The sequence below is a fragment of the Coregonus clupeaformis genome, chromosome 2, assembly GCF_020615455.1.
Source record: "Coregonus clupeaformis isolate EN_2021a chromosome 2, ASM2061545v1, whole genome shotgun sequence".
NCBI classification, from domain to species: Eukaryota; Metazoa; Chordata; class Actinopteri; order Salmoniformes; family Salmonidae; genus Coregonus; species Coregonus clupeaformis.
In genome coordinates, this window is record NC_059193.1 from 9,950,744 (window position 1) to 9,969,173 (window position 18,430).

The window sequence follows — 18,430 nt, forward strand, 5'->3', positions numbered from 1 at the left end:
TATTTATATATAAAAAAAATTGCTCACTTTGCCACATATGAGCCCTGGTTAGAGTCCCTATTGCAGCTTTCACTTTCTTACGCTACGTTGGTGGCAGCGTTGGGATCACGTCCAGTCACGTCTAGTTATGTGATCTAGTGGTGGGAAGCATTCTGTTTTTCAACATTGTGTTGCGTGTAATTAAATTGATATATCTAGTGAACAATGGATAAGCAACAATGGGCGTGACGGATAGAAGTAGTCACTACAGGTGGGATCAAGCCTTACATCAAAGTTGCCTTAAGCTGAATGGCTTTTGCTATGCCCTGACCAGTTATTCAGAAGAAAATCGTCTATGACTAGACATTTACATAAGTTAACTTACCAGTGTGGACCCAAAACAAACACATTCTACACATCTACAAACTACCTGTATAAAGTGTTATTACAACCATGGTATTATTTTGTTATTGAAGCTTATATATCAAATAACCTGACAATGATCCACATCATATGGGTAGACAAATAATGTAAACGTCTTATGTAGAAAAACAGAACTATCCTTTTTTAGGATACAAACCAGTAATATGAGTCACTGTTGATCCATCCTGTTCTGATCTAATGAGATGGATGTAGGATTTTCTACGGCCTAGAATCAAGGCCTTTCCCAGTCCTGAAGGACAAAGCTAGGCCCCAATGATTCTCATTGGCAGAGACTGAACTCAAGTTAGGGGTTATATGTCAAACTCTCCTACACCATTTTGCCCAACACGTTATACCCCAGAGGTTGTAAATAAACCATTTTTAAGGTGATATAACTTGTATCATTTTTATAGGGCTTTGAAACCCATAGCCGAATGGCTTCAGATTGAGCATTTCTCAATGGAAATTGATGCTGACATTGAACATAGTTTAGGGTTAGGGTATTTCATGCCACTATTCACAATATCTTATACCCCATAGGTTGTAAATAAACCCCTTTTAAGCTGATATAACTTGTATCATTATTATAGGGCTGTGAAACCCATTGCCGATTTGCTTCAGACTGAGCATTTCTCACCATTTATTTACAGAGACCAATTTTCGTTTTATAACAGGTAGTGTCCATTTATTTACAGTAGTGTGTTGATTAGTTATTGCTTTCTTCAGTGGAAATACAGAATATGTATAAAAATGCCAAATATATCAAAGCTAAATCAAACAGAGATTTACGACTATTTAACCATGTTAATTATTACTGAAACATGCCAACTACAAACATTTAACCAGTTAAATATAATGAATACATGACAACTAGATACAAATATTTCATAAAAAATAATTCATACAAAAGTCAAGAGTTGGCTATAACATGAGTACAAACAAAGTGAGTGTGTGTTTATGTTTGTATGTGTGTGTACGTGTGTATTCTGGTGTGTATTATAATTTCCTATCATAAAAATATATCCCCATTCCCCAATCAAATACCTTCATCGATACCAAAAAAAAAAAAAATCTGTATTTTTTTCTCCAATCTGGCAACCCTCATAAAAGTTGACATAGCCTTGTATAAAATGCATTATGAAAGAAATGGTGTAATGTACACGAAAAAATGGAGCCCTGTATTAAATGCATTATTAAGAAAATGGTGTAATGTAGGCTCCATTAAATATGAACTGTGTTATGAAGAAAATCGTGTAAGCCTACTGTTGCCTACAGGAGAAAATTGTATTTCTGACTACAAATGCACCAGTGTCTCTGACTACAAATGCACCAGTGTCTGCTAAATGGCATATTATTATATTATTATTATCCCAAAGTATTAAGCGAAAACAAGCATAGAAAACAGTATTGGCATTAATACATTTAAAAAACAACGTAAGGCTACTATTATATTATAATCATTTCGGTGACAACCTGGTTGATTAACAATATTGGGTTGTTAACACGTTTGTATATTTATATAAATAAATGTGGGACACAAAGAAAGGCATTGTAGAACACCATTGCCCATCATGCATTGCTCTAATAATTGTTCAAAAGATTGTTCCGAAATTTGCCCCCCAAAAATATATTTTCCTATGAATGAAGTTGCACAAAATGTGTGTATTTTCCTATTAATTAAGTTGCACAAAAATGTGTGTATTTTCACACGAATTAAGCTACACAAAAACACACGAAAGCTGCTGAAATACTTTTTGTACATATATGCACGAATTGAGTGTGAGATTTTGTTGATATTTTAGCTTGCACCTTTGAATCCGAGCCATGTTGCCTCCTTTGTCTGCAGAGCCGACGCGCATGACCAGTTTCTATATTGGTTGGGACTTTCTCAAAGTGTCCAGGGGTCTCGAGACCCTATTAATAAAGGCCAGATGTCGCTAATTGCATTCCTTCAGTGGCGCAAGCAAGCGCGCTGTGTCCATCACTCCAGCTCGTTTATGGTGTGGGTTTATGGGACGTGCCTTGAAATTATCGATACCACTTTTGTTTTCTTGTCCTTTCTAGTGCAGGTGCACACTGAGCAGAAAGATGCTCTTTTAACCGATTATAAATAAAGGATTAACTTCAAGGACATGTTGGCAGACTATAGCCAAACAAGCTGATGGTGTTTGATAATGCCAAACGCATTTGTTTAAATCATCTGCAATTTTAAATTAATTTATCATTCATAGATTGTCTATATTATTGACATTTTGGTTGATATTTAGGCTACATTTTATAGCACATAATTAGGCTATTCCTTTATAAAGGCGTGGCTACAGCCTACACCTATCTCGCGCACGGCGCTCGCACACACAGGATTAAACAGAATTCATGATTACACCGAGCACTCACCAGTGACTAAGCCTTAAGAAAGAAGCTCTCTCTTTTTTGTTAAACGGAACTATCAGTGCCTCTTTAAATCCAGTTAATCTCTACGGGATGTCCCTGAACGGATCATTCCGTTGTTATCTCCACATGTCCCCATTATAATGGTGGGATCAGGGCCAGGGCCACAAATGTTTAGGGAACTCTCTATGAAACACGGTTTGTCTAAGCACTACTATTTTTCATTGTTGTCTGTAGGACAAATACTAACGGCCTAGCCCCTATATGATCAGTTTAATTGGATATATAGCCATGGGGCCTAGTTGCCTAGCCTAAGATGGTCAAATAAAGCAGTTTAACAGAATCAACGTTTCTGTGCGGATTCACCACAACGCCAGATTTCGTTTAATGGAGGTGTCCTCCCATAAAGGTATCACCTCTACGTGAAATCACCATTGGCACGAAGGCGGCCAGGTGCTGTGCGCAACGGCTGACTTGTGCAGAGGTTGAGATTTGTTGTGCTACCAGGGGTTTACAGAGTTTATATCACCACGCGTTAATGCGGTGGGCAGGGTGTCAATGATAGCTTTAAATGTCAATATAATATATCAATAAGTAGGCCTAGACTAGACCTTGATAGGCTGTTAGGCTAGTGGTCTCCAAGGTGAGCCATACGCAGGGTTTCTACTTTTCCCATACTTTCAAAGCGTTTATTAAGTAAAATGTCTGACTAAACATGGGCCCGAATGACGAGTTAAATGTGTGTTGCAGAGTGGCTGCAGCTCCGATGTCCGAAGCGTCTTCGCGTGTGCGAGATATCCGACCTTTACGCAGAGTCTCTGCTCTACTCATTCCGCTGCCCAGAGAACAGGCTACTCTGGCGAATTTCACTGATGAATGGAGAATGGTGCTCTTTTAATAAAGTTAGATCAAAGCTGAATCAATGTCTGCAAGATCACATAGGCTAATGATAGTATTATACATGACAGAACTGAATATAATAGCATAGTAGTTTATGACGTTACTGTAAGACAAAATATATAGGCTATTCAAATTAGAAGATTTCGAATGGTCCAATACGTATAATCCAATTGGGTCTTGAATTGAGATAGGTGAACACATCTTTGTGGTTAATGTCTTCCATCACCTTCTAATGGTCCTTATCCTACTATCAATGTATTCATGGTTAGAAATCGAACGTGTCCTTGATCTGAATTGTCGACCCTATTGTTGTAAGACAACGTTTTAGCATCTGTGGGACACCTGAATGGGACATTAGAGTCCCATCCAAATGCAAATCTAAGAAGTGGCCTATCATCATCCCAGACTCCAGGCCATCACACCAACATCAGCATGGATGTTGCTAGATTGTGGGGGATGAAATCATTTAAAAAATATCAGACATTTTAAGACAACCAATGATGGCTGTGTATAATGGCATGTGTGTGTTTAAGGCCAGCAACAGGCATAAACTACATTTTTGTCATTTAGCAGAAAATCTTATCCAGAGCGACTTACAGTTAGTGAGTGCATACATTTTTTATTTAATTTTTCATATTGGCCTCCGTGGGACTTGAACTCACAACCCTGGCGTTGCAAGCGCCATGCTCTACCAACTGAGCTACACTGAGCTACACTACAAAAGCAACATTAGAATAAAGATAACTCTGTTTTTAATATGAATTATAGCCTACGCTATATGATCCAATGTCATAGCCCCCTAACAATGTTTAACTGTCCTCATTGCTCACACAGACATAAACATGTTTGTAAAACAAAGGCCATATATTATAGATTCAGACATTCACTTTGGTCGGAATGTATTCTTTTATGAAAACTTAGAACCTCTTGGACTTGCACATTTCAACTTTCCGGCTATTAGCCTACTCTGTCGATAAAGACATCATCATCATTAATTTATCAAATTACATGATAAGCCTTCCCACTGGGCACACACTGGTTGAATCAACATTTCCACGTCATTTCAACGAAATTACGTTGAACCAACGTGGAATAGCCTAGAAATTGAATTGATTTTTGTGCCCAGTGGGCCATTTCTCAAATGAAATTAGGGTACAGGATTAGGCCTAGGCCTACTTTCTCAATAGTGTTATTCGATGCCAAGGGCGTGCGCATCTGGGATCAGGGGTGGTGCCCTTCTTGTATAAACCAATAGATATGCCTAGATGTATTGATTGTACACGTCGTGGTGGGCGATACCTGTAATCGAAATTAAGTAGAAGGGAGGGCGCGAATGGGCGTGGTTGTATTCTACTGCTTTTATAGATGTGAAGCGCCATTTACTTCACTGATTTTAGACAACATCTCGACATTATTTTGTCAGGAAAACAATGGAGACTGTGCTCCCAGATCAAAAAGACGTAAGAAGGGTAAGTAAAGCTTTTTCATTTTCATTCAGAGTTCATTATTTGGCATTTCTGTTGAATACAAATTAGGTGCATGCATGATAGGCTGTTTATTGCCACAAAACTCCTTCTGATTTTCATCAAGCCAAACCAGGGTAGTGGGTTCGATCCCCGGGACCACCCATACACAAAAATTTATGCACGCATGACTGTAAGTCGCTTTGGATAAAAGCGTCTGCTAAATGGCATATTATTATTAAAGTAAAGCTTAGTGATTTTACATATTTTTTTAGCAGCTTGGGTTGGGAAATTATTTTATAATTGAATCCGATGGTCTTAGGCTACTTAGTGAAGTGTTTTTTCTTTTTTACATCACGCACATAGTCTCAGGGGATATCCTGTTTTTGTCATTCAACCTTATACGTTAATAAACGAATAGGCCTAACTCAGGGATTTATACGTTCAGGTCCCCAAACCTCTCATGGAGAAACGGAGGAGAGATCGTATCAACCACAGTCTGGAAACCTTGCGACTTCTGTTGTTGGAGAACACACGTAATGAGGTGAGTCACATGAAGATGGTCTATTTTCCCTAATATAAATGTATTATTAATTCAATCTTAACCATTCATATATTATCTATGGTCATAACTGAGTGAGATTTCACATTTTATGTCACATCTGTGTCTTTTTTCGGAGTATTTTCAGATGTATTTATTTTGTACTTGTTTATTCAGAAACTGAAGAATCCCAAGGTGGAAAAGGCAGAGATTTTGGAGAGTGTGGTCAACTTCCTGAGGACAGAGCAGGAAGGAGAACAACAGCATCAGCCAATGAAAAGAGGCCACTCCAAAGATGGTGGGGAAGAGCAGAGGTCCCCCTGCAAGAGGAAGCAGCAGAACTACCGTGAGGGCATGAGGTCATGCCTACTAAGAGTCAGCCACTTTATAGCCACCAAGAGCCAGGAGTTGGATGAGCCCAGCCACGATGCTGATGCCCTACCTCAGAGGTCCCCCATGGGGCTCACCCATCCTCCATCATCTGCCCAGCTCCATGGTACATCACCTTCCACCCCCGACCAAACTCCTCTGCTTGGGCAGCAGCTGCCACAGCCTCACCCGGGCCCAGGTCTGACCAGGCCATCCCAGAGAACTGGCCTCGGTAACAGAGAGAGTCCTTCCCCCTCCAAGTCGTACATGGAGCACAGTGACTCTGTGTGGAGGCCATGGCCACAGCAGTGATAGACAGCCTCCAATGGTCTGCACAGTTGGGGTCCCAGTTCGGCACCGAAGATATGGTTGTAGAACTTCTAACAGCTGCCCACTCATCAACTGCCCAGCAGGAATGGGATGGAGAAGGTTGATTGGCAATAGGTAGTGATTGGGAGTGGAGTGGACGGTGATGGGAAGTGGAGTGGACAGTTCAAGGTGAGAAACGGTGGGAGCTGACTGTTACCTGTGTGACTCGGGTAGACTGACTGTGATTTGTTTAAATGTACATCTTGTATATATGGATGACTATATATGTTCACGATATGAACAGATACTGTTGTGGAAATGCAGATATGTCAATTGTTTCCATATGTCTACTATATATCAACAAGGGAAATATGGCAAACTGAATTTATGTTGAAACATTTTTTTGTGTGTATTTGAAAATACAAAAGGGATCAGATAACCAGGCATGTAACCCATTGTGTGTATTTTTCTCCCTTTGGGTTCAGACTTTTTCTCAGGCATGTCTGCTGATTGTATTTGTAATTTTTTTACCACAACTTTAGAATGTTGATAATTTTTTAGGAGGCTGAAATACCACAAGTCTTTTCTATTTTTTGGAGACACTGAAGGCAAACGAGGTGTTTGACTCTCAAAAGTATCTTTTAAAATATATTTCTTACCTTTGTTGCCTTGCTATGGCACAAGACTTTGTGTGGTGATATATTATTAGACAATATATTCTCATATTAACCTTGATTAAAATAAAAATGTTCTTATTGTTTTAAGGGCATATAAGATAACAAACTGCATTCAACTATATTTTGGTTTTTGATGAGTGGTTTAACATTTTGCTAGTCTTGCTGGTTTAACATTGTGCAAGTCTTGCTAAAAGGTGTTTTGTCCACGTGAGAAATACTGACATCCTGTTTATGTTAAACATGGTAAAACAATGTTGTCCTATATATATTTTTATATTAAAATTGAATGAAAGTTGGCTCTTTGTTGACTGCTACGTCTGTTTGCTCTAAATGTTCAACTTCCTGAACCATCAGACAACATTGTCCCACATTGTTAGTGTGAATGGCCTGGACCTGGATTTGAGAACAGTCCTGACATTTTTTAGGTGACAAGACCATATATGTCAGACAAGACCACCATTAAAACAAACGGTGCACTTTACGCTGGTATGGGCAGACATTGAGATGCAGAGGAGTGAGCATCCAACCTGCTCTGATCTCAAGTCTCAGGCGTGGAGAGGTAGATCAGGGGTCATTCGCAGCTTGTCCACATTCATTGAATAGAAAATATTCAAGGGTAGTAGGCCAGACTCTTATATTACAATTTAGTCATTTAGCAGACACTCTTATCCAGAGCAACTTACAGTAGTGAGTGCATACATTTTTCGTACTGGTCCCCTGTGGGAATCGAACCCACAACCCTGGTGTTGCAAGCACCATGCTCTACCAAATGAGCCACACGGTCCAATAATTGAAAAGTCAATCATTAAGATCTATTTATTTAAACAAGTTGGTCCTATAGAGGTTGGAAGGCTTCTTCACCAAGAGATACCTGGTGAACATGTCTGCCATACAAGATACATACGATAAGACTTGCACCTTGTATAGAGCACTATAGGTACCATGAAGTTACATTAGACCTCATAGCTCTGCAGTCAAATCACATATTATTCACGTCATATTTTTGTGTGGAAACTGATGAAGATTGACTTATCAATTTATGTTAAAATACAGTGAGGTCCAAAAGTATTTGGACAGTGGACAGTGACCTGGCTCGCAGTCGGCGTTCCATTTTATCCCAAAGGTGTTCAATGGGGTTGAGGTCAGGGCTCTGTGTAGGCCAGTCAAGTTCTTCCACACAGATCTCGACAAACTGTTTCTGTATGGACCTCGCTTTGTGCACAGGGAGCATTGTAATGCTGAAACAGGAAAGGGCCTTCCCCAAACTGTTGCCAGAAACTTGGAAGCATAGAATCGTCTAGAATGTCATTGTATGCTGTAGCGTTTTCCCTTCACTGGAACTAAGGGGCCTGAACCATGAATAACAGCCCCAGACAATTATTCCTCCTCCACCAAACTTTACAGTTGGCACTATGCATTGGGGCAGGTAGCGTTCTCCTGGCATCCGCCAAACCCAGATTTTCCACAGCTCCAGAGTCCAATGGCAGCAAGCTTTACACCACTCCAGCCGAACCTTGGCATTGCACATGGTGATCTTAGACTTGTGTGCGGCTGCTCGGCCATGGAAACCCATTTCATGAAGCTCCCGATGAACAGTTCTTATGCTGACGTTGCTTCCAGAGGCAGTTTGGAACTCAGTAGTGAGTGTTGCAACTGAGGACAGACAATTTTTACGTGCTACGCAATTTAGCACTCTGCGGTCCCGTTCTGTGAGCTTGTGTGACCTACCACTTCGCAGCTGAGCCGTTGTTGCTCCTAGACGTTTCCACTCTAGCAGGGCAGAAATTTGACGAACTGACTTGTTGGAAAGGTGGCATCCGATGACGGTGCCATGTTAAACGTCACTGAGCTCTTCAGTAGGGCCATTCTACTGCCAATGTTTGTGTATGGAGATTGCATGGCTGTGTGCTCGAGTTTATACACCTGTCAGCAACGGGTGTGGCTGAAATAGCCGAATCCACTAATTTGACGGGGTGTCCACATACTTTTGTATACATAGTGTATTTATGCCTCTGTAACTTTCTCGATTCATTATTCACGATTCATTAACGATTATCCCTAATCATGGTAGCATCCACCTTAATGTAAAAGTGTTTAGAAACATATTATATTCTTATTTACAATAAAAGTGACTCCAAAATGACACAATACATTATTCAACATTAATTTCTATTGGGTACAAAATAATCTACACAACCTAAACACAACCAAAACAAACTGCAAATGCATCCAACAAGTTTGTAGGGTCACAAGCTTGATGTAGTCATTGCGTTCTAGGAATATGGGACCAAATACTAAACGTGTAAATTGCTGGAGTTAAGAGCCAAAACAACAACAAATGTGTCACTGTGCAAATACTTTTGGACCTCACTGTAGTCTCCAATTGGATTTGAAGGAGCTTTGTGCGTAAAAGGCCTATTAGAAAGTTGTCATCAGTGAATATATTTTGCATATGTCAAATCCAACAGTAGCAATATTAATGTTGTATAGCATTCCATAGAGTACAATATTAAAATATTGTTATAGCTAAACATGAGCTTGCTATTTGTAAGTATAATTTTTTTTTCGCCTCATTGGATTATCAGTGTGTCCACAATTGCATATTACAACTCCTACATTCTCCAAGGCCTCACTTGTGTCTATAGTTATACCTTACATCAAAAGAGGAGTTAGTCCCGCTATGTCGCGCCCTGAACAGGACGCGCTATTGAATGGAGCTTTGGACTGCTTTGACACCCATGGATAAATCCATAAATAAACGGGTTAAAAGCGAAAATCAGATTAAGGATTCATTTGAAGGGGATCTTTCTCCAAGCTGACTAGAATAGCGTGTTAAATGGTTATTATTGTCGGAATCCATCACTAAAACGCATTTACCAGCTCTGTGGTAAATGGATTAAATGAGGCAGAGGACTTATTTTCTAGCCTAGAATTTCCCACTGAGGATGTGTTGGTCAAAGCGCACTAAAGAATAAGACACCGATAAATAGTAAAGAGCATTTAGTCTATCCACACAACAAATAAAAATAAACGAAACATGTTAGTTTGATGTTATAGCTTCACGTTACATTTACATGACCACATATGTAGGCTAATTATGATTTGAAGACGAGTCAGTAAATTAGTGTTTAGAGAACGATACTTTTTTGACATATTGTTAAATCAAAACCCATCGTTGTATAATGTTTTTTTTCTGCCACAGAAATTAGTAGATTGTCATCTGTTCAGCGCCCACGTTCCGGTCTCGTGTTGGCACGAGAGCCACGCGTTCAGTAGCCTACCTGAGATGTTTCAAACCATCTAGCTGTCAAATATAGTTAATCTTTACCTCAAACTACACAGATGGTGTAGTAAATAGTTGCGTTTCTACGAAGGTCAAAATTATTACTTATTTGTCAATAGGATGATATTACGCAAGACAATTAGGCCTACACACCACATTGCAGTAGCATTATGCACAACATATCAAGGTGAAACCTTTCTCATTTTAAAACCATGAGTAGGCTACCTGAATCTCAGGGCAAGTATTGGCAAAGATTTGAGTCAAAATCCATGTACCTTAGCCTCAGCTCAGTCTTTGGAAAGTATTTGGGAAGTTATTTTTTAATTAACAACAACTCCAGCTTCATAAAAGACTATTATTAATTTCCCGCGTGGGTAGGCTACATATGGAGGAAAGTTCTTAATAGGCCTTTATTAAGATTTGTTATTGAATATGCCAGTGTGTCAAATGTATTGCCATATGAGAACCAGCGTTCGCACTAATTTGCTGACCCATTGACCTCGAAGAGATGATAAAAGATACATGATGTGAGCGAAGCATACAGGCCATTCCCACGGCCCCATGCATGCACGTGTGAAGTACGTAAGGAGAGAAAATAGCGAAGTAAATGGCACCTTTTTGTTTTTGCCAACGGGAGTAAATTTCATCAGGTATCAAACCATTTGGCTGTTGTCTCTCGCAATGCATGAACCGAATCCCACACACAAACAGCGCAAACGAGAGTAATCTGGTCAATTTTAGACCTTCCTCTAATTCGAATCTTTTTTTTTCAACCGTTATAAAACGAATGCATAATTGTCGATTAATTCATCCCAAATATGTCCCTTTGTCCAGATTGTTGACTGAAAATAGAGATCTTTCTGTTTGCATTCTTGGCATCTTCATACAGTAGCCTATATAATAACCAAAGTCCACTCCCTTACGCACCGTCCACAATCAATGATCATGATAATTGATCACAATTATAATGAAGAACAGAAGGCAGACGAATAGAGAATTCCAATAGGCATATATTTTAATTGACTAGGCTAAATGCCTGAGAAAATATTAACACTTCGATAGAAGGGAAAGGAAAAGTTAGCATTTAATACCTTGGCACAAAGGATTTGCCACCATCATTTCTGCCACGTGTTATAGCACCTGAGGTGTTAAAACGTTTGCATGCACCCACGAACCAAAAAGGTGCTCTTGGAATAGCCTACATAAAAAGTAGGCTCGTGCGCTGAAAACGGCTTCCACGCACCCCATGGAACATGAATAACAAAACGCCAACTCGTCTCTGTCGGCTACTCCCGCTGTCTACCAGACTTTATCAAACAATTTGCAGTAGGCCAGAATGTTGCCCAAATGTAATGGGTTTTAATCAAAGTGTTTAGAGGGGCAATCTGCAGGTGCTACATCCATTTATTTTACTTGATTCTTTAATAATATAACTTATAAATGCCTCGTGAGCTTAGTTCAACTGTCGAACCCAAAATCTAAGCTTGTTATACTCCAATGTTTGTAAACAAAGTAAATGTAAACAAACACTATATAGCCTCAAAGCATGGTTCAAACTGTTATTATGACATCATGGATGGTCAGTTCTTGCATCCATATCTCTGTCTATGAATTTGAGAGGTTACATTTCTCCACACCCATCGCTAAGCTTTTTACCGAAACGGGCGGATTTCTCCTTTAAAGTTTTTAAATAAAAATTGCGGATTTTCTCTCATTGTCCTATTTTAGTCTTTGAAATAAAAAATAGATTGTACGATTAAGCAACAAACGAGCCTTCATAGAACAGGGCATGGTCTGAACAATCTACTGCCCTGACGAACCCATATACCACTTCTGATTTGTGGTCTGGAAGAGACTAGAGAGGACTCAGTGTCAGACACACAATAGGCTACTATTGTAAAAAGACAAAACGAGTGGATTTGCAAGATGAAACCTTAATCAGTAACTTAATCTGACACCACAATTCCTGCTAGAAAGGTACAATATGTGATTTTAAACTTTTCATTTTCCCCATGTTTGATTCTATATCTTAAATGTGTCTTTGATGTTGTTGAAACAACCCTCTCTCTCATTAGTCAGATTGTATTATTCTTGACAGTTTCTCAAGCCACAAGTGGAGAATCATTGCAGAGAGAGAATGATCAGAAGCTTGGAGACCCTAAGAACCCTTCTTCTGCAGGGGCCACAGCATTTAACATTTAACATTTAAGTCATTTAGCAGACGCTCTTTTCCAGAGGGACTTACAAATTGGTGCATTCAACTTAGGATAGCCAGTGGGACAACCACCACTGGGGGAGGGGGGTGTAGAAGGATTACTGTTAGACTATTCCAGGTATTCCTTAAAGAGGTAGGGTTTCAAGTGTCTCCGGAAGGTGGTCAGTGACTCCGCTGTCCTGGCGTCGTGGGCGAGCTTGTTCCACCATTGGGGTGCCAGAGCAGTGAATAGCTTTGACTGGGTATGGTCAACATCTCCCCTTCAGGTATGGTCAACATCTCCCCTTCTTCTGTAGGGGCCACAGCATCAGGTATGGACAACATCTCCCCTTCTTCTGCAGGGGCCACAGCATCAGGTATGGACAACATATCCCCTAACATTATATTTTCTGATCTCCAGAGTTTGGCCAGCTGTCGCATGGAGAAGCCAGGCAGAGATGTTGGAACACACAGTCCTTTTCCTGAAGAGCAGAGGAACTGGAACACACAGTCCTTTTCCTGAAGAGCAAAGATACTGTGTGCAGAGGCCTAGTCAGTTTCAGGAGGGCTTCTCAGCCTGCATGCAGAGGGCTAGTCAGTTCCTAAAGATTAAGGGGGAGCACCTAAGGGTGGACAGGGATTTAGCCACAGTGCTCTCCCATCATCAACTGGCCCAGGTCCCCAGTCAGAACTACAGATCCTCAGCCACTCCAGCCCAGACCCAATTCAGGATGCTTCCAGTGCCATCACATGAGCAGAATTAGCATCATAACAGGCAGAGCCTCTGTGTTGGTCTTGGAGATGCATAATCTCCCCAGGACAAGACATCATCTCCCCAGGACAAGATATCACCGGCACAAAGAGACCCCATAGACCAGTTTCTGTATGACACCAGTCCCCTCCCGCCATACAGATCCACCCTGTGTGGAGACCATGGCCCTAAATACGGTTGGGTAGATAGACTGACTTTACTGAATTTGTGTCTGAAAATATTATATGTACATATTCTGTAAATAGACTGACGGAGTATATTATATATTATTGCAAGCTGTCATTTAAAATATATTTATTTATTTATTTTTAATATGTTGGTGCACTGAAAATCCAATAGGACTCACCATGTAATATATGTATACACTGAGTGTACAAAACATTAAGAACTTGTGTATGTGTACCATTCAGAGGGTGAATGGGCAAGACAAAAGATTTGAGAGACTTTGAACAGGGTATGGTAGTAGGTGCCAGGCGCACTGGTTTGTGTCACGAACAACAACGCTGCTGGGTTTTTCACGCTCAATAGTTTCCTGTGTGTATCAAAAATGGTCCAGCACCCAAAGGACATCCAGCCAACTTGACACAATTGTAGGAAGCATTGGAGTCAACATGGGCCAGCATCCCTGTGGAACGCTTGTGGAGTCCATGCCTTGACAAATTGAGGCTGTTCAAATCAAAATCACATTTTATTGGTCACATAAACATATTTAGCAGATGTTCTTGCGGGTGTATCAAAATGCAACTCAATATTAGGAAGGTGTTCCTAATGTTTGGTATTCTCAGTGTATATTGAAAGTTATGTATTTTCAGATTAATGAAAGATAACATATTTTCAGCTGAATGAAAGATAACATAAACATTACCAGTCAAAAGTTTGGACACACCTACTCATTCAAGAAGGATTACTTTATCCTATCCCAGATATTCCTTAAAGAGGTGGGGTTTCAAATGTCTCCGGAAGGTGGTGAGTGACTCCGCTGTCCTGGCGTCGTGAGGGAGCTTGTTCCACCATTGGGGTGCCAGAGCAGCGAACAGTTTTGACTGGGCTGAGCGGGAACTATGCTTCCGCAGAGGAAGGGGAGCCAGCAGGCCAGAGGTGGATGAACGCAATGCCCTCGTTTGGGTGTAGGGACTGATCAGAGCCTGAAGGTATGGAGGTGCCGTTCCCCTCACAGCTCCATAGGCAAGCACCATGGTCTTGTAACAGATGCGAGCTTCAACTGGAAGCCAGTGGAGTGTGCGGAGGAGCGGGGTGACGTGAGAGAACTTGGGAAGGTTGAACACCAGACGGGCTGCGGCATTCTGGATGAGTTGTAGGGGTTTAATGGCACAGGCAGGGAGCCCAGCCAACAGCGAGTTGCAGTAATCCAGACGGGAGATGACAAGTGCCTGGATTAGGACCTGTGCCGCTTCCTGTGTAAGGCAGGGTCGTACTCTCCGAATGTTGTAGAGCATGAACCTACAGGATCGGGTCACCGCCTTGATGTTAGCGGAGAACGACAGGGTGTTGTCCAGGGTCACGCCAAGGCTCTTCGCACTCTGGGAGGACACAACGGAGTTGTCAACCGTGATAGCGAAATCATGGAACGGGCAGTCCTTCCCCGGGAGGAAGAGCAGCTCCGTCTTGCCAAGGTTCAGCTTGAGGTGGTGATCCGTCATCCATACTGATATGTCTGCCAGACATGCAGAGATGCGATTCGCCACCTGGTTATCAGAAGGGGGAAAGGAGAAGATTAGTTGTGTATCGTCAGCGTAGCAATGATAGGAGAGGCCATGTGAGGATATGACAGAGCCAAGTGACTTGGTGCATAGCGAGAATAGGAGAGGGCCTAGAACTGAGCCCTGGGGGACACCAGTGGTGAGAGCACGTGGTGCGGAGACAGCTTCTCGCCACGCCACTTGGTAGGAGCGACCGGTCAGGTAGGACGCAATCCAAGAGTGAGCCGCGCCGGAGATGCCCAGCTCGGAGAGGGTGGAGAGGAGGATCTGATGGTTCACAGTATCAAAGGCAGCAGACAGGTCTAGAAGGACAAGAGCAGAGGAGAGAGAGTTAGCTTTAGCAGTGCGGAGAGCCTCCGTGACACAGAGAAGAGCAGTCTCAGTTGAATGACCAGTCTTGAAACCTGACTGGTTTGGATCAAGAAGGTCATTCTGAGAGCGATAGCAAGAGAGTTGGCTAAAGACGGCACGCTCAATAGTTTTGGAAAGAAAAGAAAGAAGGGATACTGGTCTGTAGTTGTTGACATCAGAGGGATCGAGTGTTGGTTTTTTGAGAAGGGGTGCAACTCTCGCTCTCTTGAAGATGGAAGGGACATAGCCAGCGGTCAAGGATGAGTTGATCAGCGAGGTGAGGTAGGGGAGAAGGTCACCAGAGATGGTCTGGAGAAGAGAGGAGGGGATAGGGTCAAGCGGGCAGGTTGTTGGGCGGCCTGCAGTCACAAGTCACAAGATTTTATCTGGAGAGAGAGGGGAGAAAGAAGTCAAAGCATAGGGTAGGGCAGTGTGAGCAGGACCAGCAGTGTCATTTGTCTTAACAAACGAGGATCGGATGTCGTCAACCTTCTTTTCAAAGTGGTTGACGAAGTCATCCACAGAGAGGGAGGGGGGGGATTCAGCAGGGAGGAGAATGTGGCAAAGAGCTTCCTAGGGTTAGAGGCAGATGCTTGGAATTTAGAGTGGTAGAAAGTGGCCTTAGCAGCAGAAACATATGAAGAAAATGTAGAGAGGAGGGAGTGAAAAGATGCCAGGTCCGCAGGGAGTCTAGTTTTCTTCCATTTTCGCTCAGCTGCCCGGAGCTCTGTTCTGTGAGCTCGCAATGAGTCATCAAGCCACGGAGCTGGAGGGGAGGACTGACTATGTGAATCAGGCCTTCATGGTCGAATTGCTGAAAAGAAACCACTACTAAAGGACACCAATAAGAAGAAGAGACCTGCTTGGACCAAGAAACACGAGCAATGGACATTAGAACGGTGGAAATGTGTCCTTTGGTCTGGATTCCAAATTGGAGATTTTTGGTTACAACTGCCGTGTCTTTGTGAGATGCAGTGTGGGTGAATGGATTATCTCCGCATGTGTAGTTCCCACCATAAAGCATGGAGGAGGAGGTCTTATGGTGTAGGCGTGCTTTGCTGGTGACACTGTCTGTGATTTATTTAGAATTCAAGGCACACTTAACCAGCATGGCTACCACAGCATTCTGCAGCAATATATGCCATCCCATCTGGTTTGGGCTTAGTGGGACTATCATTTGTTTTTCAACAGGACAATGACCCAACACACCTCCAGGCTGTGTAAGGGCTATTTTACCAAGAAGGAGAGTGATGGAATGCTGCATCAGATGACCTGGCCTCCACAATTCCCCGACCTCAACCCAATTGAGATGGTTTGGGATGAGTCGGACGGCAGAGTGAAGGAAAAGCAGCCAATAAGGGCTCAGCATATGTGGGAACTCCTTCAAGACTGTTGGAAAAGCATTCCAGGTGAAGCTGGTTAAGAGAATGCTGTCATCAAGGCAAAGGGTGGCTATTTGAAGAATCTCAAATATAAAATATATTTTGACTTGTTTAACACTTTTTTGGTTACTACATGATTCCATGTCTGTTATTTCATAGTTTTTATGTCTTCACTATTATTCTACAATGTAGAAAATGGTAAAAATAAAGAAAAACCCTTGAATAAGTAGGTGTGTCCAAACTTTTGACTGGTACTGTATATTAAATGACTGAAAGAAAACATATATTCAGATGAATGAAAGATAATATATTTTCAGATGAATGAAAGATAACATATATATTTAGATGACTGTCAAGACAATTTTTTGTTGTTGATTTAATTGTTAAAATTACTCACACAATGCAAGAGCCCTTATCAGTATCCACACAATGCAAGAGCCCTCATCCATATCCACAAAAATGATAAGAATCATGGATATCTTGCAGTGAAATGTATAGGCCTAATTTATTTATTGAAAATATTTTTCTCTTTGACAACTGAGATCCAATGTATTCTAATATTTTTATAGTCTTACAAATAAAATACAAATGTCAAATCACCTCAGTCTTGTGTATTTGCATCTGTGTCTTGATTCATAATTTTTAGTACTTTCTTGATTTGAAAAAAAGTTTTAATTGCAAAAAAGGTGAGTAGCACACACACACACAAATTTTTTACCAGCAGAATAAATTGAAGCAATATGGGTCTTGTTGGAGAAGTGGAAGTTTCATGAAATGAATTAGACTAAGATTGAGAATTTTAATTCCCCATGGAGACACTTCCCACCGGGCAAAAACTGGTTCAATCAACGTTGTTTACAGGTCAGAAAGATCTATGTGCTGACGTTGAAACAACGTGGAAAACTGATTGGATTTGAAAAAAGGCATCAATGTAAGGGAATTTAGTCTTTTTTTCACCCAACTTTTTACCTAAATCCAAAGACATGGTGACATTTTGTGTTGAATTCACGTTAGTTAACAACTCAACCAAATGTAAATCAAAACTAGACGTTGAACTGACATTTGTGCCCAGTGGGTTCATTCTCATCTGAACCTCTTGAAATGAGTAGCCTAAACTATGCGTAATTCGATGGTTGGTGTGGTACAGTTTCACCTTTCTTTTCCTTTCCCATGGGAATCTCTATAGCGGGAGTTACATTTGCACTTGTAAAAGTGACATCGTTCGTATTTTCTCGACTGGTAGTTTGACAGTCTCTTTGCTGCAACTAAAGTGCGAATGTTATCCAAGGCGCGTATGGCGCAGGTTTGCCAGATTTACCGCCAAGGGAAAAGTAAAGTGAACCAAACCGAGGGATCTTGCACGAGAATGATGTTCACCTGTTGTTACTAGGCCTACTTGTGGTCATGGGTTAGTCTGAGATCCTTAGCCATGACATCAATGATATTATATGCTGCTGCGGTGCCAAGAATGCAGAGAGATGATTCTTCAGTGAGGATTGGTAGGTCTATAGGTTTACCTCGTCCGCAGGCTGGATTGGGAGGAAGTGTCTGGTGAACGAGGTCCCTATATGCTGTCATGTGGGCTATCATAGAATAATTATTCACAATTTTCATGTGGGCTATCATAGAATAATTATTCACAATTTTCTACAAGAATGACTTGGCTAAACTGGTGCGT

At 41.3% G+C, this 18,430-nt stretch overlaps 1 protein-coding gene across 1 annotated transcript; it reads left to right on the forward strand.

The window, feature by feature from the left end:
- The first annotated feature begins 5,120 nt into the window (after positions 1-5,120).
- her5 (hairy-related 5) lies at positions 5,121-6,375 on the forward strand. The gene is made up of 3 exons (XM_041902013.2): positions 5,121-5,159; positions 5,602-5,697; positions 5,872-6,375. Exons 1-3 carry the CDS (start codon positions 5,121-5,123, stop codon positions 6,373-6,375), a joined length of 639 nt encoding a protein of 212 aa, XP_041757947.2.
- Positions 6,376-18,430: the final 12,055 nt, after the last annotated feature.